The sequence below is a fragment of the Anarhichas minor genome, unplaced genomic scaffold, assembly GCF_050575085.1.
Source record: "Anarhichas minor isolate MPS153535 unplaced genomic scaffold, ASM5057508v1 ptg000050l, whole genome shotgun sequence".
NCBI lineage: Eukaryota > Metazoa > Chordata > Actinopteri > Perciformes > Anarhichadidae > Anarhichas > Anarhichas minor.
The window spans coordinates 1125001-1148832 of NW_027466496.1; the positions used below are offsets into that span (position 1 = coordinate 1125001).

The following is a 23832-nucleotide window of genomic DNA, read 5'->3' on the forward strand; positions in this document are numbered from 1 at the left end:
GTTCTTTGCCGAGAAATTTCACGAGGCTCATCCGGTTAAAATGAAAAATACAACCGGGTGTCAAATGATAGCAGATGTTGCTTAAACTGCTGATAATCTCCCCGAGTGGCAGCATGTATATGGGGAATAAAATGGGTCCCAAGGCAAATTCACCTATAAGGTCCTATCTGAGAAATAAGATGAGAGCCACTCCAAAGCAATGTTTTAAATAGGTTGTGCAGGACAATCTAGCTCTCAGGTCTACTGAGGGTACAATGCATTTTTGGTAGATGTGGTTAAATGACTTTAATGTCCTTATCGCTGACAGATTTAATCCATGCATCAATGATTTTGGAGCTACGTACGTGCTCCTTTGTTGGATTTAGAAAGCATGTCTCAGAATCAATCTACGCACTGGCCACATTACTGCTGGCCCTTTGCCTTTGGATCTTACAATCCTCTGCTAATGCTAACTACTCTCTCCACTCTCTGTGATATTCTGCTAAACGTGTGCAGTGTATTTCTGAACACTAGTATGCTGAAGACGTAAAATATAGATGAGTATCACCAGCCACTGCTTCATTTCACAGATTTTACGTGTGACTCGACTACACACCACTAACCTGCGCCAGTGTATGTGTGTGTGTGTGTGTGTGTTTGTTGTCTGATCATCGGCGGGGTTGACATGGAGATATCATCTCCCTCAACACTAGCACACCGCTAACGAGCTGGCTGATGAAAGAACATGACAAGCCAATTAAACAGAGGCGAGCTGAGGAGGTGTTGCTAGCGGGGCTTGACCAAGTGTCAGTTTTCATAAGGCTCGGACGGTAAATGTGGTAGGCAGGTGTGGACGGTTAGTGTGCATAAAGGAGATGTTAACCAACAGTTTTCACACTTTTAAGTGTTTTTAAAAGCTGAACAGAGTTTTCTGACATGTGAAAAATCTGCGTAAAGGAGCGGTAACACGACAGATTGGATTGATGCGGAAAAGGTGAGTTGGCGGATGGGAAGGCTGTCAGCAAAACTGTCTTCTTGGAAACATCTTGTGCTGTCGAAATGGCTGCTTTCCTCCTCACTTGGACAGCTGCAATAACAGCGCAATTACATTTCGCTCAGCGCCAATAAGAAGTCCTTTCTCGAGCACTCCAAGTCCTAAAAAATAATAGTATTCCACGTGGGTGAAGTGAATTGGACTCATATGTTTCAGGTTTCGCTGCAACAACACGTTCCCCGCAACTCAGAACGTGTAGAGCACCTGAACGAATATCAGATGAACAGTGGGGGGGAAAGGAGAACTTATTTTACTGGGGCCGAATGTGGTGGTGAGAAAATAATTAGTCACGCACACTGAAAGTTTTTAAATGCGATTTGAGAGGAAGTGGTGAGGAATCCGGAGGTGCTTGACACGTCGGTTGAGAAACTGAAGTTGTTGAGGCGGGTGACGCCATGCCAACAGAAATGCATGAGAAATAGCCAGGAGAGAAAATCTGTCAGCTTAATGTCATTATCCAGGGGAGGAGAATCAGATTATTCCATGTTGGGCCCGGAATACAATGCCATATAAAACATGACATTTGTTAAAATCGAATCAAAGAGACGTCCGTGTTCCTTTTTATCCAGTAATGTGAAAAATGATGTCGATACGGCACGCTTTTTATCGCTCCCCTGCGTCCTTGGTGGTGTCGCAGACAAGGCAGGGACAAAAAAAGAAAGAAAAGGAATCACCTGTTTAAACAAGAGCATTCACAGACGGTGAGTTGGAGGGGGGGGGGGGGGGGGGGTCGTAATTATGAAAATTATTTGCAGCTATCAAAAATCCGGGACCAGGAAAGCAGCTGGGAAGACGTTTAGCTTTAAAAGTTCCAAGGTGTAATATTTCTTGGTTCAGAGCTGGTCACGGACCTTTCAGATATCAAAGCAGGTTGCTGCGATGGGTCAGCACTCACATGTGGCTTTACCGCCCACTCTCCTCATGATGCTTTGTGTTTTGTAGCGCACTGCATAGGGAACGGTTTTGAGAAAGCAGCCCTGCTGTACACAAACATATGGAAGACATTTAAGTTGCTAATGGGCAGACAGAGCGAGACCAAAGTGAGAGAATGGTAGCGAAACATTACATCCTGACAAAAAAAAAAAAGGGCAGTTGGATAATGATCCTCTCTTTAAGTCCTCGAACCCAATTCCGACAATTTATTATAAGCAAGCCCAGTCCATTTGTGGTCGCTGGGGTGTGTGACTCCGGGCGTAGTATCCATCTGAGAGCGAGCGGTGTGGTCTGCCATTTCCCGGGTCCCCTAGACCAGGAAACCATGGTGGATGGGAGGTCGGGCTGGTTATCTCTAGATCACTTCAGGACTCCACAGCATGCACAAATGGCATAACGAAATGTTCGAGTCTTATCTCTTTGCCGTGAAGCTATCTTTGTGGATGAATGTGTGGGGTAATAGTGCTGAAATGTACTATGATGTCGATGTAAGAGAAGTGTAATCGCTTTGTTCTCGTCTCCTCCCGCTGCTCTCTATCTTATCTGAGAACACAAACACACAGGTTTGGTATTAAAGCATATTTAGTGTGCAGGCGATGGCGTACATCTGTGCACACGCACGCTTCTGACTGCAGATGTGTTTTGAACAATGCAACAGTATTGCATTTCTAATAAAAATAAAAAAAACATTTCCTACTCCCAACAAGCTGCGATTTGAGTGCGATATGTTGTTCAAATGTGTTGGCATAAAGTCCTTTTGCTTATGTCGGTTGTAATCATGAGATCAGTAAACCATGCTCGCTACTCGCACAACATCGAACAGCAATATCCATAATCATATATCACCCATGCAATCGCGACAGCTAGCGGTGCCGAGCAAACTGGAAAAGAAGCTGAACAAAAAGATCGATCAAGATATAACCAAGAGAGGCTAAAGGATTTCCCTGCTGCTTTTTTTTTTTACAGTATGTTATGGTCCTCTTCTGCATGATCTGAGTCGTCAAACTGTTAAAATGCTCATTCACTTGCAAGTAGGTGGAATTATGGACAAAATGGCTTTGTTAAAACTAGTGCTGGGCAAGTTAACGCGTTAACGCATTCATTAATTAACGCCGACAATTATTTTATCGCGCGTTAACGCATTTTTTTATTTATTATAATTTTATTTTTTTTATTTTATTTTTTTAATTGAAAGACAAGAGACATACATATACATAACAACAAGAGGATGACAAGAACAGTGGGATAAAAGCCAGCAAACATCCTATAGTCAGTAATTTGAGTGCACCTATATGCTGAAATTCACGGTAAACACATTTAAACGGCACAGATCGGGAGTGAGCAAAGGACTTTGAAAGTTAGCGGAAAGATTAACGTAAGACAACATCCGGTTTCTTAAGGCGAACATCCGGTTTTCAGAATAAGATGCCAACAAAGTATGAATTATATTCACATTAAGTTTAAAACATGCTACCTGCATCTCGTGAACCAAATGTTATTGCCCTTTTGTTCATATTTAAAATAAAAGTGCGCAATACACTACTTTTGAATTCATTATTGAATTTTGCCATAACAATGCGATTAATCGCAAAAAATCCATGCGATTAATCGCGATTAAATATTTTAATCGTTGCCCAGCACTAGTTAAAACATATACATGCAGTCCTGCTTGGCAGCATCACACAACACACTCCATGTATGAGAGTAACTGGCTTCAGCCAGGGACTCACACACTGTCATGGCACAGAGCTTTGTTGTCTTAACTCTCTAGCCCTGGGAAGTCAAGTGACTGCTGCTAAAAGCGGCTCAGTCTTCACACGATCGCATAGGAAGGAGTGAGCTGCACTCCCAGAAACATAGAGCACCACATTCACAGGAGCCCGAGATTCCATAAACACAACAAATGCTTGCGGACCCATGCAGCCTGGTAGCAGCAGATAGAGCGATAGTAAAAATCAAAGGAATTCACATAAACAAGGGCTTTACAGGCTGCCGTTGCTGCGTTTGATCCAAGGTAGCAGCATGGCGCTCACACTCTTCTGTGTGGTCATGCTCATTGGCGCTGCAACCCAACAGCACAAATTGATTTCATTGCTGCAGACAGAGAGCAAGTCTTTGGAAAATACATAGCGCTTTATGATGAACATCTGGAAATCCCCTCTCACGGAGCGGCGGGGAGAGAGAGAAAACACGCCAGCTCTAATTGTGTGTGTTGGCTTGGGGGGGGGGGGGGAGCATGATAGACAGGGCTTCTCGCGTCCTGGTCATTATTCCATTAAGGAGAAGCCGGGGGTTCGAGGACTGACCTCGGCGTTGTCATTACAGGTGCTCACAGCGGACATACCTGAGCTCAGTCTCCAACACCCCGGAGACAAGCCGGGGGTCAAACTCACACAGAGGGAGCCTCGCACCTCACACTGCTGTACCGGTTCCTCATTATGACCACCACTTTATTGTACGTTCGCTGCTTTTACCACAGAAGTGAAACATTTCTAAGAGGTGATATATTTTTAAGAGAAGAGGACACCGGGGGCTATTAAGCAACAAATAATTGAATTAAATATGAATATGACTTTAAGCTGGGCAAACATTTCATCTTGGATGTTATGTGAAGCCAAACTACACGTTTTAATGGGCCTTTCTGCGCAGCCAGAACCTGTGATTTTTAAGCTCACACTGTACGGATCAGCTGACAAACATGGAGCTCACACAAAAAAAAAAGAAAGCATGGAACCGCCAGTCGGTTTTGTCCAGTGACAATTCCAAAAAAATGATTGAAACACGACCACATCCTAACCAAAGAGAAAAATGCAAGAAAACAAGAAAAACATGGAGCAGCAGATGTCTGGAAGATGCAAACAGTCTGGTCCGTCTCAAGACTACAGTTTAAGCCACAACATGTGAAACACTCCAATAATAATGAAACAAGCTGACTACAGTTTATAACGGATCCTTTGTCATCAGCCGTGAGGGGAAATTGGAGCTTGTTGTGGTTGAGCTTGTTTCTTGAGTGTGACACTTGTGATCGGGTGCACCAGATCGTAACTCAGCTATGTCCATATATGCGAGTCCACAATTGTCAATTCAATGAGACCTGCCTGATCGAATAGTGATCGGACAGACACACTAAAAACACATTTATTTTCCTCTAAATTGTTCACAATAATAGTCCCATGTTATTTTGTTATTTAAAAGCTTTTACTTTGACGGGGCAACATAAGGGAATGATGGGTGTTCCTCAGCAGTAACTCAGCTGGGCTCCAGCCCCGGTTTTCCTCCTCTCTTCCCTTTACTTTCCTCGGGAGAAGAACTCCCCTGTAGGAGGGAAGATGATGGACACCTATACATTTGATAAATTGTCCGGATTGTGCCCACATGCTGTCCACACCTCACTGAGATCGGAAGTCAACGCGCGCTAGGCTACCTTGGCATGTGGTCTAACTGATAGGATCCATATGTGCGCAAGATCCGATATACGTACATTTGAGACCGACAGTACAGTTAATGCGTCCTGGCATGATCGGATGACCAAATTTGCATTGATTCAGGCAATGAATCGGGTATCATGACCCCCACTCACAGTGTACATCAAACCATCTGATCTGGGAAATATTCAGCCCTATTCTAAAAGTAGTGGGAGGCGACCAATTTGGTGCCAGAATCTGGTTTAATCTGTACCAGTTTTACTTGAGTTTTAAAGTTCATTCTTGTAACCCGGAATTAGCTCCTGACAAAACAGCAAAAAAGGCTCATGTCTGGGTAAATTTAGTAGCCGTTATGCAGCTTTTTCGACGATTACAATATTGAAATTTGAACATTTCATTCCATGGCAACTGCGGAGACACCATCTGCTGATGAAGGTCATGCAATGTGATCAAAAGCTCCAGAACAGCTTCTAAATGGGTGTGAGATGGTTTTGTACACGGCTACATTTCCATGACATCTGGGAAAACTCCATCTGCCTGATGAAGACCATGTGATTTGATCCACAACAGCTACTAAATGGACCTTGAGATTGCTTCGTCAATATTACTGTCATCACAATATCTGGATAAGCAAATCTGAGCTGGTGCCGTCTGTTTTTACAAGTAATATGGAGTATAAATATTAGATCTGAGCCATGCCTTGAGATGCTAGCTCCTGTTCTGGCTGGTGGATCTGTGTGGAAGTCATCACGATGCAACCTTGAGTACTCAGGGGCCGCGTGCATCAAAGTGCAGTTTTGCAGACTTTGATGTGGTAGGCATTTAACTGCCTTCTGAAGCATCTCGCCTTTTCATGGTTACATTCACTGAATGTTTTGAGTGGGGGGGGGGGGTCACAGAGGTTTCACTTTCATCCCTGCAAGACAACATTCAGCGATGACTCAGAGCGCAAATTGTAAAAACCAAAGACATCAATTTCTGTACAAAAAGCAGCTTTAGTAGGTCCTACAGTGTACGTCAACACTCTTTCTGAAAATGCTAATGCACTGCACTTATAAAAGCCACAGTTGAATGAAACAGGTTAATTTTCTGAAAGTTATACAGAGTTTTCAGCTCGTAATCAGTCTAAAAATATGCCTTTGAAATGGAATCTACAAGGGAAGGATACAAGTTTATTTTGACCTCTTACCACGGCCTCTGTCTGTACATCTCTGAAGGCTTTCTCTTTCTCTTTTCACCAACACACAACGGTCGAACGTGTAACCTAACATTTGTGCCACAGTTTCCCTTGTTTCTTCTTATCAAAATGTTTGCCCCATTCTTCACGAATAGAGCCATCTCCATCCTGCTTTTGGATGCCGGCTAAGGAGGGACTTCCCTGGAGTTCCTCTAATCGTTGTTAACACGTAGATAGCACGGGCGCGCCTGTATCTTTCCTAACAAGCTCTGCCATTGTGAATCCTTGTTCGCGGCACTAAAATAACATGAAAGGGGACTAATAAAATAGACTTCAATACTCCAGGGCTGGCTCTATATCTTATTACCAGTGGAGTAGTGGGGGTACGCTCAACAATGTCAACAATCACAAGCAATTAGGAGCTCAGAGACAGACTGAGACTGCTTAGTGCTGAACAAACAGTTAACCTCTCTCTTTATGAGCGAGAATGGAAAGAGGGAGAGATTAGGACTACAGTGGCGAGAGAAGTCCACTTTTAGTGATTCTCAACCATCGAGAGGACGAACGCTGAAGGAAACCTCTGTGTTAACACATGGTGTCAGGCAATGGGAAAAACAGCAGAAGACCCCAGACACACCCGACCTCCACTCCAAACCAATTTCATTGACAAACTGACATTGATAATTGGATGCCAACTATTTTAACTTTCAAGGTCTGACACTCTGACCCTTAATTTAGAAAATAGCTTCGCTTGGTGAAACAATTAGACTTCTTTCCTCTACAGCTAGGCCAGAAGAAGTCAGAGGACAACAAAAGCTGCGTCGGTCTGAGGCCATTAAACTGCAAAAAAATACACAAATATTTGACCTCTAAATAGTTTCTGCTCCATCTCCTAAGGACGGTTGACCTTAAATACATTGTCATCCAATGAGTATTTACAATGTGTATATGTTGTCATTAATACATGTATGATACAAAGTAGCTCTTGGAAATGGTTGGTTTACCTGTTCGATAATATAAGCTGATGTGGAAATGGCAGTAAAAATGTCCAGGGACGTTCATTTACGCGCTAATTTGCTCTTTTCATGATTAAAAGACAAGACCTATTGTGAATTGGGTCGTGAAGGTTTTTTTGTTTAATGTGTCCCCAGAAAGAGAGTTTGGGAAACACTAAATTATATCCCTCCTAACAAAGTTAGAAGTTAAGTGAGCAGCACCACATGTTGAGATCATCAGGGATATAAAAGGGTCTGTGGAAAGATGAAAGTGTTTCTTTACTTAAAAACTCGGCGGCGCAGTTGCACAGCAGGAAGGAATATGAGATCAGGTCTGAATGAATTAGCAAAGGAATTAACTTGATTACATTTTTCCAATTATGAGGAGTAAATCCCATTGTTGGTAGAGATCAATCACAGAGAAGGAGAACGGCTTAAAAAAAAACCTCTCCAATTTTAATTTAAAACCTCTTAATTTAAAAATCCCTTTAATCAAGTATAATGGAAATGAAAATGAACAGTGTGGCTCACTGTCTGCAATCTCTCACCCCTTTCTTTGATTCAAAGACCTGAATAGTCACTTGTCATCGAATGTTCCCCTTGTTCTTCGGCTCTCCCCCTTTACGCCGTACAGTAAAGTGTGTCATACTTCCAAGACAGAAAAGGCACCAGACAGATGTGAGTAATTAGCAATTAGTTCCAGGTCAAAGGTCGGAAATTAGTCCAAGAAATTTGACCGAAAGCTTTCGGGGACATGAGTCAGATAGTCTGGCAGCCGTACAACACTGACGCTGCGGAAGGATGACGGTGTCACACGATTCACTTCGAGGAACCATTGAAATGTTGTGCTGGGCTTCATACTGTGTGGAATCAATTATTATTCATTTGACAAGGAAGATTGTTATTATAGTTGATCCCGGGATGCAGGAATTTATGACTCTACTTAATTGCAGTCTGCAGATATATATAACTAAATGTCTTCTCCTGGGAACCATCGCAGGAAACAATTCACATTCATGCTCAGTGGGGTTTATCTCACTCTCCATCACCAGCATGAATTGGAAAGAATCAAATCTACTGTAATATATTTTAATCTACTGTATATTTGATCAAATTAACTGATTAATAGCTACACTCATCATGTGAATACCAATAAAAAATGACATTTAATGTTTTTTAGCAACATTGCAATACTAAAATCTTGATTTGTTAGTGCTTGTTGCAAAAAAAAAAAAAGAAGAAAAAAAGGCCAGTTGCGTTATTATGCTGTTACTGAGTAGTGCCCAACTCTGATCAAAGTAAGGTTGTGTCACAAGTAGATTGAGGAACTATTTCAGTGTAAGGAAGCTATTAAACTGCCGGTGGATTTGGAGATAATCTGAGTCCAGTGGTGCATCGGGGGGGAATCACTCTAAGAGCTCTGGGTGTAGGGGTATTTTGGAGCATGTGTATCTGGGCGTGTGCAGCTCAGCGCCACTCTGCTGGAGCGCAGCTCCTTTCCGAACACTCACCCAGGACTGGTTGAAGCCGTAGGCGTGGCTGTGGTCCTCCACGTCGTCGTCCTCCTGCCTGGACTGCTCGAACTCGTGCCTCAGCATTTGTATCCGGTCGTGGTTACTGGGAGCCATGTGACTGCTGGGACAGAGAGAGAGAGAGACAGAGACAGAGAGAGAGAGAGAGAGAGAGAGAGAGAGAGAGAGAGAGGGGAGGTTAGATGGTGGGACTAGTCGTTTTGAATCCAGATCGCACGCTTAGGCTCTGATCAGACAGAGCGCGTTTGAACAGCCTGTGACGGCTATTTGTAATGGATTTTAATAAGAGAGAAGTGTTTTGCACAAAAAAAAAGCTCCATGCGCCCCTTTTTACCGAATGCCTGTCTCTGTCTGATCAGGCCCTTAGTGGTTATCCGGAGGTGCTTTTCATCAAGCCCCCACTCAGAAATAATACCTGGAACATTACTCTGTTTCTACTGATGCTTTTTCATATCTGAATAATTCACTTGACCACCCTAACACCCCACTAAATTGTGTCGAAGATCCTTTTGATCTGACAGTTATGATTCCCTTTTGCACACCTCACTGACATCTCAATGTGCTTTTTCTTTCACTCCTGAACATCCCTATGACTGAAAGTGTCCCTCGTGCACCATTGTGAGTGATGCATGTCCCTTTTACACTGCAGGAGAATGTTGGCCTTTTTATGGCACGCAGTCATTAAACACTGTGGAAAACTCTCATTTACATCCCCTTCATTAAAGGGCTTTGAGGGCCCTCTCAATAGGAATCAATAGCCTTCCCTCAGCTTAATCAGGCTCTCCTTTTATCACCAGCTACAGAGGCAGCACATGACAAAATGCATAATTATGGCGAGACAACCGTCTTGATAATGGGCCTGTATTTATGCATACCACAGGGATGAAAGTGACCAAAGGTTAGGAATTTGTGCTGGGAGGGGATGGGAGCTCGGGGATGTAGGGAGTGGGATGGATAGGGTGAGGGACGGAAAAGGGAGATAAAGGCATGAAGGCGCTGGGAGGAAAAAGGGAAAGGTTAATCAAGAGCATGTGAGGAAAGGGAAGGAGACAAAGTCAGCCAGGACCTGTTACCCTGTCACTCTGCGTGTCCTCCTCAGGAGCACTTACAGGTGGCACGCCAGCGGTGGAAGTGATTGCTTATTTGGGCCCAGAGGATTCTGGGCGCAATTAAGGTGATAATTGCAGATTAGAATGAGCACATCCTTCTGATGATAATGGGCACTAGGACATGCTGCCAATCAAGCATCATTAAAAGCACAATGAATAGCATGTCATAAAGGCTGAACGGATCTCTGTGCATTACCCCTGAGTAGCACATGGCGAGGCGCGGTTAGTGCGAGATCCGTACTGCCTGATCAAAATCAATTGTATTAGTTATAGTCCATTTGATTCCTATAGCTTTATGTGTTTGGGAGCGCAGGGAGCGTGCATTAGGCCTTTTATGTGGATGTGGGCAATTAAGTGGCTCATTGGGGTGTGAGGTGGCCAACGCTTCTGTGGGGTGATGGTGAGGTCCTTCTATTACTGTTCATTACAAAATCAATGTTCCCTTTACATTGGCATGAGGTTGCTTAAATAGCATATGCAATGTTAAAGAAATGAAATGACTTAATTGAAGCCTGTAAACAACAGAGCAACATAGACTTTATGTACAAACCTTATAGCAACACTTAAAGGCTGATAAAGGATGGGAGTCAAAATGTGCTCTCTTTTATCATACAAGATTTTAATACCTTTAACTACAAGGGCAGCATGCAATAGTGATGTAAATCCATTAGTTTCTGTATGACTAACACTGCTATATACTCCATATGAACATTGAATCCATCTGTTGAATTTTAAAACAGCAATTAACCCAAAGGTTTCAAGATTTCCCCAAAGACATGTTCATGTGCAAAGACATTCATAAAGCCACACAGCAATTAAGAAGAAAAGAAACACGTCTGCAATTCTGAATTCATTTTCTTCACATTTCCTTAATATATGCCTGCTAATAGATATGTTCAAATACAGTACATGGCATTTCCTCGGCTCGTGTGAGAGTTTTGACGAGACTGCAATGGGTGGGAAAAGACCAAACATAGATCTGGGCAGTCCAATGCGTGCAATTAGTTTAATCCCCGAGGCTGGTCAAAGAGAAGACCAAGCTGACTCCAAACAAACACACTCGTAAATTGTTCCCTTTGACCCTCCAGGGACGGCCAGTGCTAGCATCAGCTTCTCAAACATGCGCCACTGGACTACAGGAACCAGTGGGGGCAGTGGGAGCCAGCTGGGGATCCAGAAAATGGGTCACAACCCAGGCTATAAAACAAGACCGCTTGTGTCCATATACACTTCCTACACAAAGGGACCTATTGCCCTTCTCTCACGCACTGAAGCGTCAATCTAAGAAAGAGGGTCGGCCTGTATATTACCAAATTTCTGTGTGACAGATGAAGTGCTGGGGTGTGGAAAGGGAGAAGATCAGCGAAGACAAGATCTCTGGCAAATGAAAGAACTCGCGGCAAGGCACTTCGATATATTTTTCAAAGTGCTACAAATGGAAATTGCATCGCGTAGGGACTAGGAGCGGGGTTGGGATTTAACGAGGGGTGAATTTGTCATGGCAGTTCAAAGGAGGCCTGTGCAATATCTAGATTATCTGCAGGGGCTTCTCCTCGTGGTCCTCCACCCACCACGGGGGTACCAAGTAGATGGGATTCTTCGAAACCACTCTGTGGAATTCTCCAGTGTAAATATATTCATAAAAAAAAAAAAAAAAAAAAAAAAAAAAAAAAAAAAGAGCTGGAGAGCTTTGCGCAGGGAAAGAGCAGGAATCAAGCACGAAGAGGCGCCACTATCACTGTAACAGCCGGTCTGTCTCCATACATAAAGAAGATGGATTCAGCTGCCTTCCCTGAGAGCTCCCCAATGCTTGGGCACCTCGATGTGTAATTAGTCAGCATGATCGTTGGCGATGCATCAGGTATCACCGCTTATAAATTCCCCTGTGGACACATCAACGTCTGTAATGGGCCTGAAGAACAAGAGCTGCACGGAAATACTGGGGGGGGGGGGGGGGGGGGGGGGGGCAGTGGTGACTGGTGGCAATGTACGTCAGCACACCACCTCCGCAATTAGGATGAATGTGTCACTCCAACCAACAATAGACGGGTGTGAGGGAATATGAATGAGCGCTGCTCATCAGTTTGCTATAAGCCACATGTTTGAGCAGAAGGAAAAAAGGTCACAGGTTGTATAAGTGTACTCGGGGGTACAGGCAGGCTGTCTGCATCACGATCGTATAAGCTTCCAGGGCTTAATCCCAGTTCTGGAAAATGTGATGCCGCCTGTAAAGTAATTTAAAAAACATGCAGATAAAGTATCCGTGTGCCACAGCCTATCCAGAGCCCTGTCCATTCCCTCCTGTATATGATGACATTCACTCAAAATTCATCCGCGTGTTCACAGGGCGATATGTCAGCCCTCTCTGGTCCCCAACACCTTCTCATTCCAACTCGTCACACATTCACGCTTTGGCCCCACTTTCTGATGCACTGGGTTAGGAGCGCGGGGTGACCGTGTGATGGGGTAGCCCATTGCGCAGTCGCACCTTGTAAAATTCCTGGTTAACATATTGAATTTAAACAGAAACACTTACTCAGGTCCAGGCAACAGAACCACTAAGTTGGAAACAGATGGTTCTTAAAGGGTGTCTTGTGGGTTGGTATCAGACGCCGAGGGGAGTAACAAAGTGCCGATATTTGACGCCATTGGAATGAGCTGCGCTCCCAAATGCATGCAAACATACCCCTGCAACACAGACTGCAGCCCATGGACGTAGAGAGAGACACAAAGAAGCCGACACTCTCCCTCTCCCCGTCTCTCTTCTCCTCACTTTACAGACACCTTGTATTGCGTAACGTCACACTGCTGCTGTGTTTATAGCTTGCCTGAGAGCTTAAGGGCTTATTGGGAGAGGTGAATTTATGAAGCATGCAGAGTCAGGTCAAACAACAAGGTCCATCTGCACAATAACAGACCCTCTACTGATCTGCTGCTCCAACTCATCCTTTCCCTTTATTAAGAAAGGATTATAAAAACTTGCCGAAGTCGGAAAATGCCAGGGAACAACACCAAAAAACAAATAAGCTCCAAGCTTTTTGAACCTGTGATGAATATAGCGTTTTGATTAAATCACACTTCACAATGTATACATGAATCCATTTGTTAGAGCTTTTGTTTCAGAACCAATGGTGTCCATGTGCATACATGTGTGTGACCCCCATCCCACCTGTGTTTTTCAACCTGACCTGTTGACAGGGGTCATGAGCCCTCTAAAGCTGCAGTTGGGGGTATGTGGATGCCTGTCTGTGTAATAGTCATCCTTTGATCCAGGTGGATTTGGCAGATGTCTCACACACCACGAGGCTTAGGCCAAGGATGCAAACTATGGCCCTAGTCCCCCTATTTGCTTCTGTTGGTGGATCAAAGCCGCGCTGAGTCTCAGCATGCCCCTATAAACACTGCCACTGGCCAATAAAGGAGTAATCCAATCACTGAGAGTGTAACATGGGTCATATGAGCATACCCGAGGTCAGGGGCCAGTCCCAGCCAATCAGAATGAGAGAGACAGAGTGTTATGATCCTTGGGGTAAAATTTCAACAGAAGTTTGACAGGAGCTTCTGAGAGCTGTCGCAGACTTGCTCATTTCCAAGTAACGTGAGAAATGCTGAACTGTTGGGGTGTCGGTGTGACTTTAAAATCAGACGGTCTGTTATTTCTTATCTGATCACTGCTGATTGAAATTCTATCAGATTATCTGGTTTCTTGCTCCGGCCCCAGTATCTCCATGCAGCAGATGATGGGGCAGGCGTCTTAAGTTTGGGCCCTTTGGCAATCTTCCATCAAGGCTTGGCTCATCTTTATTCCATCGCCCTGCGGACTTTCATTTATTTCAAAGACAGAAAGATGAGGCATTTTTGGTGAGATGGACAGCCTTTGGGACCTACCGCGATGATAAAAAAAAGATTAGATCTGCATTACCGCTGGTCATTTTCGAAGGGGAGAGGGACAAAGATAAAACTGTTTTTTAGAGTCTTCAGAGGAAATCCGCATATATCGGCCAATCTGCCACGATTCTTGCAATCAAACGAAAGCATTTGAAGCATATAGCCCTCTTCTCTCATTTCTCTCCCTCTCCAATTTACTCTCTTTTCCTTCTTCTTAAAAAATATCTTCTAGTTTGTTTTCTTTGCCTCATCTCTCTCCATTCTTTCTTTCTTTCTTTCTTTCTTTCTTTCTTCCCATATGTTTTATCTCTGAATGCCTCAATACTCCTCTGTGGTTACAGGGATAGGTCATGAATTCCCTTCTGTCCCCCTCATCCTCTCCCACTAGCCTGGTAAGTGACAGCTGCAGGCTGGACAAAGGCCTGATAATACCCTGGATTTGTCAGGCTCTGACTTCACCCATGTCCTCCTGTGACTGATGCACTGACAGTTGCGCCTTGCCAGCTAAAAACCCCATTTCGAGATGGGGGCTGTTGCTGTTGTTGAGCTGTGTGTCATTTTGAGTGTGTGTATCCATGGATCCTTTCAGACTCCAAAGCAGCCCATGTGGGGTTATTGGGGGTCCTAAGAGGACATCATCTGGGATGCCTGCCTAGGCCATGGTGGTGGCGTGACTGGGGAGTGTGGAGTTCGGATTAGCAAGGGAAAGAACCAGTGCTTATAGAGCTCCAACAGGCTGTCCAGCATGGCTGGCCCCTGGTGCACCATTCATCTCTTGCTTCCCTAATGTGAGAAATGAAAAAACAGCTCTGCCCTGCATGGAACCACAGTTTACAGAAAATGAGCTTCAGATATCTCTTTGTCCCTCTAGAGAGCTATCCCCCTCTGTATTTCAAAAGCCCCATTTGCCTCGGCACACATGCAGCCGGCCATCCCCCTTAACCCCAATTTGCTTTATTACCCCAAAGACACGTGCTACAATCACTCTTCTCTACAAGTCATTACATTTAAAACACTTCTTTCTTTCTGTCTATTTCATTCTTCTGTTTGAGCAATTGCCAAAATACAGGTTCAAGTTAGGAATTGGCCTTGCAGCTGTCTACATTTGAGGGAGACAGAGTCGATGCCTTCTGCCCAGCCTTTTCAACGCCAAGTTTTATGGCTTCAGTTCCAATGAGAATGCGCTGGAACTGATCAAAGGCGCTTTTGTTTCTGCATGTGTGGATGTATTACTCGTGGTTAGAAGGAAACAGGTGTGACCTTTTCAACAAAAGAGGAACTACAAGTGCTTTTGGTTGTTTTAAAACTTCCAATACTGTATGGTATACTTTTATGGTGGTGTGCTAAAAGAGGAAGAGGCCAACGAAATGGCTTGAGGCGATGTTCTGGCAGAGCCAGTTGGATGGCCAGAACTAGAGAATAAAAGTTTTTTTAAAAAGATGGTTGCTCAGGTGCAGTCTGGAAATGGATCAATTATTCAACCGATCCTGTGCAGCTGCTCTAACTTGGAGCGGAGGACAGACGGGAGATCATAGTGGCTGTCCATTTGAAGTCAAGGGGCCCAGTTCAAGAAGTTTGTATTCACAGTTAAAAAAAGGCATGCTATGCTTGACTGTAAAAATGTGGTAAAGTGAGGTTTGTTTTAGTGTAAAATGGTGTTTGTCAATGTATACCATACACTACAGTCAACTGCTAAGATTGAACTTTTACATATATACAACAAAATTCTCCAGTGTGACCAAATTTATATCCAACGGCAGTAACCTTTATTCTGAGTCTTTTCAGACCTCCTCATCCACTGACTTAAAATGCATATCATGCTTCTTTGAGAGCCGTTTCAAAAAGCACCCAACATGATGACACGGTGTGCACTATTGTATGGCCACGGCTGAAAATCCATATGGATGATGGACTCTGAGAACTTTCTTCACCTCAATTGATGGCAACTTTTCTATAAGTTATTTTCTGGTAAGGACGGAGCATGGCAGCTTCTGACTGACAGCTACGTCCTCCATGAAGGAAGAGATGAACTTTGAAAAGTTAAGGCCCTTAATCCCAGTCCATTGATTCAGAGGTACTCACTCACTCTCAGAGAGAGAGAGAGAGAGAGAGAGAGAGAGAGAGAGAGAGAGAGAGAGACACTTGGGAGCATGGTTGGGACTGCTTAATGGATTCACACTGGCACAAACACCCACCCACACACACAGGCATTGCACCACAGTAAGTTCAGAGCAGTGCCACCTCCTAATGAGACAAAGCTGCGCTGCATGCTAATGATTAAAGCTAAACGCATGCCCCGAAACTTGCAAGCACACATACAATTCCTTTGCTGGATCATGCTCAAGAACTCCAATTCCCCAAATCTTATATTTTCAAAGACGCTTATAAACAATATGAAAGCACATGTGTGACAGCCTAAGTCTCATAACAGGGTGAATAATAGCCATTCAGTAATACATTTTCATGTATGTTACAGCTGTTTGTGTTGAACAGAGGCATCTGATGAGTCAACATTCCTCTTCAGGGGAAGTGTGAGTCTTAAATAAGGTGTGAAAGCCATAGGCTACAGTATCCATCGAAACAGGTTAGCTCAACTTTTATGAGCCCATCAGGCCTTAAAGACAGCTTTTATGAGCGATCAGCTAGCTTGACACCAAGAGGCCAGAGGAGAAGTGAGCTGGGATATACTTTATGCTCTTTGGCTCCAAGTATACTCTTTTATGGACCCTGACACCAAAATGTTTGGGCCTAGAATAGGCTGGCGCCGTGAAATATGAAATTGGTAGCTGTGTTTTGCATTAGGTGACCTCAAATAAATGTCCGGAGCTGCAGCGACGAGTCACCTTTGCAGGTTCCTCTCCTAAGCAGCACTCCAAATCCCAGAGAGGGCTGGAGAATTTCGGGGGAAGCAGCGGCTAGACCCATCGTCAGCACTTAGACAAAGAGGGAGCCATGTGGATCTTGAGACGAGTTTGTCCAGCCAAGTGTGGATGCCTCGAGTGCTTTGCATAAAACAGATGCCACGTCTGAAGTTTGAAAGTTAGTAAATTGTTGTGAAATTAAAGAGGAAGGAAAATAGAAGGGGATAACCTGCAAAACAAATCAGTTTTGGAACTATGTCAGAAGAAGCTACTAACAGTCCTACAAACATCTCCAACCTGCCTGGCCAGGTCCAACTGAGCTCATCACACAGCTGTGTGATCCTGCAGCCCCCCCCACCCCACATGCCAGACCCCTCCTTCCCACTTGACTTACTTTTTAACTCTGCATTCTGAAACGGCCTCATCCTTCAGCTGCTCTCATGTGCTGGAATGCCCACAGGCAGCTTGTTAGAGAGGCACAAGTTTTTCCGAGCATGGCGCACCACAGCGCCTCGGCACAGTAGCAAGAAAACAGAGAGGCTGGAAGGGAGCAGTTCAAAGACGGGTCTTGGGGTGAGCCCCTGCTAAAATCCAGAGAATGGGATGGAATATTGCTCGGATGAAAAAAGATTGTGATGTCAGCAACCATCAAACCTCATCCAGTGTGCCATTCAAAACATCTCGGATATCAAGTGGCATGAATGATTTACGGACTATTTTCCCGAGGACATCCGCTTTTGCATTATCCTACCTGCAGGCAAAACATCCCTGTATGCTGATTTTAAAACTTGCAGAACTAATTGAAAGGCAGCAGTTGACTCGTGGATGTCTGAGCTTCTCACCAACACTTTAACATATCCTTCCAAAACCTTGAAAAACAATCCACATTTGCCACTGCATTACCATGCATAGTGTACTGTAACTCTGACCCAAATAAAATCAAGTGTGCTGTTTACTGTGTGTTCACAGAATACGGAGAGTTCACCATCTGGTCTCAGGGAGTTGATTTTCATACCGTTCTGTGAAGAATGTAAACCAATGTTTGCTTTTGGGGAAAAACAATCGATGGTATGCTTGATCACGGTTAACAGTGTGTAGAAATAAACTTGATGGATTAAAACACTGGTATGATCCTTTAATGCAAATGTATGCAAAGATATCATCATGTGAATGAGCAGATGAATCCACTCCAAATGCAGATATTCACATGCAGCTGGTCCACTCTAACTCGTTTGCTATTCCAGCACGTTGCCAGAGTGACACACTCACTGGCTACCTATAATGAAAGGCTAATATTAGATTTCAAATGGGCCTAAGCAGCGGTGGTGCATTGGCCATATATTACATATGCATTCAGAAATGCATCATTTGACATCTGGTGCATAATTTGCAGTGGGATTAGAAGGTTGCCTTCTCTACTGCGGCATTTTTGGTTATATGTACAGCTGTTTTTTGTTTTTTTAAATCCCCATTTCACAACTGACAGGCCGAGCAGATATCCTGTTTTTCATGAGGCCACTGAGGTCCCCCAGGTTTATTCTGGAAGAACTACACCTGTAAAGTATCTCAATTACTCCAGCGCGGCATCACACTGTGCTGAATGCAGACAATCGCTCCCTTTCCAAATGTCGGTGCCTGGCGCTCAACGGGCGAGCCACGAGCCGGCGGTAAATTATTAACGCCAGCCCTCCGTGGGTCTCCTCGCCGTCCCATACACAGGCAGCCCCCCCAAGTCTTCCCTTCCACGACCCCCTGTTCCGCCGCTACTTCCTCTATACATAATTAACGGAAGAGGCGCAGTGGGACGCCAGTCAGTCAGAGCCCGGCTACAGCCGGGGTCACTTTTAAACGATAACAATATTGATAGTGGGTGTAATAAAGCAGAATTAAAAAGATGGCTTCCAATGATTCTTTTGCTCCTGGTGCAGCTGGTCCCAGCTTAAAGTGGTGAGAGGAGGGAAAGGGGTGGGGGGGTGGGGGAGACGACTGGTTGGTGGTACTTCTACAGAATGGATGGATGTACAAAAAAATGAAGGGAAGGGAATAGGAGGAGAGCTCCTATACCCCTTTACCCTCCCCAATGTCCCCTTGCGTCCTGTACTGGCTGCTCTCCTGTGTCCTCCATTACTGGATTAAGTCCTCAGAGCCCTCGACTGAGAGCCAGAAAGACGGAAGAGGGAGGAGGCCAGGGGTCGTGACCTTTGGTAATGGCCACGCAGACAGACGAGCAAAAGGAAGAAAAAGATGGGGCTGGCAGCATCGTTTCAATTTAGGCTATCAATGTTGTGTAATAATCAATGTGGGGGTCAGGAGGTAGGCAGATACTGACAGATGGGCGGACAAAAAGAGGAAGAATGAAAGGACAAAAATCTGAGAATCAGAGCTGAAAGGACTAATCAACGATCACATACCATACGCTTAGAATGATTCGTCTCCCATCCTTAAACATGATGACAAAAAATAGATCATGTATAACAATGTTGTTGAGCATCTGCACCGGTCCATAAAGTCGCAAAGTCAAACCAGCGAGGAGGAAATTATGCCACCATTGCTATCTCCCATCAACCTCCAGGAGCCTTACATATGTTAATGCCCCTTCAACCTGTGACCCTCACATTCATGACATCATTATCAACCCAGCCAGACATAATGTTGGCCTGTCACCACCATGATCTATGGCCACGGCGGCTCTCTGCCTTAATGAAGCCGTAACGTCGCCTTAAACTGCCGAAGCCTCGCCAGGCCTCGCCGTGCCCGTCATTCGGCTTAATGCGAGTACGCATCCATCATCTCGCATCAGGCATCAATCAATCAGAAAGCCCCTGTGACAGCTGGGAACCCCCCACCCCCACGCCTTCAATTCACCGCTACGACCACCGTACACACACACACACACACACAAACTCATTGGCTGTGATTATAATCTCAATTATCATCATGACTGCGGGCCACTACTTCCCTTGTGACCGACATGCTAATCAGGAGCACTGGCAGTCAATAATCAAAGCATGGAAAAGGCCATCGGGTTAAGGATGGGTCAAGTGTAATTATATCTTTTAATTTCAATTGGTTTAATTAATAGGACTGGACCTCTGCGAGAAAATGATGAGGCTTGAAGGAAAGCAGAGTCAACACACAAAACAACAACCTGATCAACCATGATCTTGTGACATTGCAGTGAGGCCAAAGGTGATCTCCGAGTGTCTTCGTCCTCCTTAGAGATTTAGTGGGCCAGTCCATGTTGGGTGCAACAGAAAGGTACTAGGTCAGCTGTGACAAGCTTTTAGTCTCCAAGACAGCGGCGGTGGCAGCGTTCCCAGCGCACACACCCCCTGAATAAGAAGAGCAGCAGCTAAAGCAAGTGTCAGTGGTCATCTCTTTAAGCCAACATCAGTACCGTCCTGTTGTTTCTTCTCAGCCACACAGGGATTTGAACCAGCGTAACCTAAGATGGGCTTCGGGTCTCAGCGAGCACACAAGAGATCTGATAATGTTTCTCCAAGCCTTTCAACAGACAGGCTAATAAGGACGGCTCTGTCATGAGGCCACATTGTTAGCATTTCACACAAAGACGTTTGTCTCTTTCTTTCCTTCTTTCTGCAGGTGACTATGTGAAGCTTCCCCCAAATATGAGCTGCTATCACAAACCACATCACAGTGTAATCTCTTCTAATCCTCAGACTAAACTGGCTCCGAGTCAGAAAAAAAAAAAAACACAGAGCTGTGAAGAGAGTGAGAGCGACAGAGAGGAATTCCTGTCTGCTGTTTCGGCAATCACGAAAAGGAAAAGAGAAGAACTTGGAATGGATATCACAGGGATGAGAAAAGGGAGAAAGGAGTTCTCACGAACCTCCTCTCTCTCTCTCTGCGTGTCTCTCACTTTATCTCACAACACAGTACCTCCCCCTTTAGCAAGGCTTCGTGTTAGGCAACAAAAAAAGCCCTATAAAGAAGACACATTTTAAATGTGACACAGCAAAGCACTCAGCCAAGCTCCTAATGAGAGAATTATTCAGGCCTGGTTAGGTGGCTCACATTAGCGCCCGGGGTTCGGGCTGCACTTTGAGTGGAGGGAGCTGAGAGGCACTGGTGACAACACACTGTCACCTTCAGGTGGTTTGAGGAATGGGTGACGGGGAAGCCGCTTGGCGACGACGGTGCTCCCTCAGTCCCAGACAAGCTGCAGAGGATTAGCCCCCCCGGCGCTAATAAGAGAGAGACCAAGCGGCCGTGGGTTCGCCCGCAGATGGCCAGTGTGGTGGCTGATGTGTGAATGAATGAACCAGTGGGTCGAAACTAAAGATACTATGACTACATCTGCCTGCATACACACACACACACACACACACACACACACACACACAAGCGTACGCACATATGTGCATGCACACACACACATACACAAAATGCTCATTATCCCTAACCCCCAGCACGGGGGAGGGGAGGGGTAGGGGGGAGGGCATGGGAACAAAAGCATTAAGTAGGAGTGAGCCCTTTAATTATAGGCCAGTGTTTGGAGAACTCTCAATAGAGCTGAGAACAATGGAGGTCTTTGGTAATGCTCAACCTGCTGAGTTAACACATATCCTCCAGGTATGACAAAACACACACTCACACACAAAGCCAGTGGCCACGCCGTGGAAATGAAGCAGCAATTGCACCGGTTCAGTGGCTAGTCCAAGTGGAGGCAGGAATATCTGGAGCACATATAATTAGCCCCCTCCACACACCAAATGCAAACTAATACCCTGTTATTTACCATAATCTTTAGCACAAAGCTTCTATGTGTAGAATATCTACCTGAATATATAATCCCCAAATTGAATTTGATATTAAAGTATAATAACTGCAAGGAAATGAGACAATCAAGTGAAGTTTATTTGATATCGTTGTTGCTTTTCTGTGTTCCTGGGTGAGTTCCTGTGAAGCCCAAGACCACCTCCTTAGATCCACTAAATGAATAAAACACAATACCCAACATCTGCATGCTCTACAATACAATGGAGTTGGCAGCCTGGAGGACGGCTAACAGTTGATACTAAATGAGTCTTCTGGAGTGCGTGAGTTGTTATGTGGGTCCGCGCAGTGGGGAATGTGTGAGGGATGGGACCCATAAATAACTTGAGTGCTGATTGTGACCATATGACCAAGTGAGAAGTGACAGCTTTCCCTGTCAGTGCATTTGACAGGCTTAAGGATAACGCCACATGCCTGGCAAATTGGATTGGAGCTCTGGTGGCTTTGCAAAGAAAAAAAAAAAAAAAAAGAAGAAAAAAAAGGGGATGAATCCTTCGTCCCTTCCCCCACCTTCAGACATTCTATGAAGTGAGTGATGAGCCGGTAATAGGTAATAGTTTATATTTCATGTTTTAAAGTCAGTGTGGGAGGCTGGTCAGGAGCTGATAAATCATCATTGGTGCAGATTAAAGACCATTGTCACCTTTAAACAGTCCTACCCCTCCACCCTTTTGCATCCATGCATTGGCAAGGTGATCTTCTGAAGAAGACCGGGACAAGAACAAGAGAGCGGGCTTTTAAAACTTCTGACGGTCACCGACGTGTCTGAAGAAGAACACCGTACGGGTCAACCGGGAAAGACGTCATGAAAAAGACTGAAAACGAACATCTCTAACGTGACTAGAGATGGAGTCCAACCCTGGCCATCTTTCACCAATAACACCTAACATCCCGAGAGAGTGTCGGCCGTCTGCACACTTCCAAGAGCAATTCATCACCTATCGGGAGACTTAATGAGAAAAAGAAGAAAGTAGCTCAACAAGTGGTATCTTTTTGTCGTAGTCTAATCAAAACCAAAGTGTTATCAAAAATAGCTTTATAAGGCCTCAAAGGCCAGTTAATATGGCAAAGCTTAACTTCTGCTATACACAGGGATCTTGTAAAGATTAATGAGAGGGGAGGAAAGAGAGAGAAAGCAGATTGATGTGTCAAAGAGAGGCAACAACTTCAATGACCAAAAGCAGCTGGTAGCAGTAAACAGCGGTTGCCAATTGGCCGCCGTTCACAGAATGGCAATCTCCAAAGCAGGGCGTGGCAGTCGTGCCAAAAATGGAAGCAAAAATAAAAGTCCGTTTGGCTTGGAAAAGTTGCTTTAACGTGGGTAACAGGAGGGATCGGGGTCTTTTAAAGTTCAGTTTTCTCTTTTAGATCTGACGAAAACAATTTATGGCAACTGGAAGAATGCGCTATCTGCATGCAACCAAGAATGCATTGGCTTTACCATTAACAGCAAACAGTAAATAAACAGTCCGATAAACTTAAGCCGCTGACTGACACTCGTCATTGGCAGATTTGTGTTGATGAATGGCCAAATGTCAGCGTTTACTCATGAATCAATTAGAAAATCCTTAAAATTCCACCACATCCTATAAAGATAAGTCATAAAACGGTTTCAGGGATTTATTTCAGTCCTCTTCTGCAGCTTTTATGTGTGCATTTTGATGTGCTTGTGTGTGTGTGTGGCCCACCCTGAGTTCATCTTATGATAGACAGAAGTTTTTCCTCTCCTATATGGTTGCTGTGTTTATTGTAAAATGTCTCCAGGCTGTTTTAGAAGTGAAACCTTGTGGCAGGTTACGATCGTTTTCCTTAGCGTACGACCATATTTGCACAAGGCCATTACAATATTACCCAAGAGGGTGATTTCCAGACTTATGTAGCATGAATTGGCCATTGCTCCAGTGAGTCCCATATTCTCCACTGCCCGGGTTATTTCAGTAATGGCGGCTTTGCACGACAAGTTTCTAATGGCCTGAAATGGCGATTTCTCAGTTGGCGCTTTCAGATTAATTCCCTGCGTTGAATGGGAATAGATACGCGAGACAGGCCCACTCCAGACGAGTCAGATCCCTGTGTCTGGGA

General features: G+C 44.6%; 1 protein-coding gene across 1 annotated transcript in view; it reads right to left on the minus strand.

The window, feature by feature from the left end:
- LOC142971873 (partitioning defective 3 homolog) overlaps positions 1 to 23832 on the minus strand; it is a 301306-nt gene that overhangs the window by 9388 nt on the left and 268086 nt on the right. The window contains exon 22 of the mRNA XM_076112603.1: positions 9075 to 9198. Coding sequence (XP_075968718.1) covers positions 9075 to 9198 — 124 coding nt within the window. The remainder of the gene's footprint in view (positions 1 to 9074; positions 9199 to 23832) is intronic.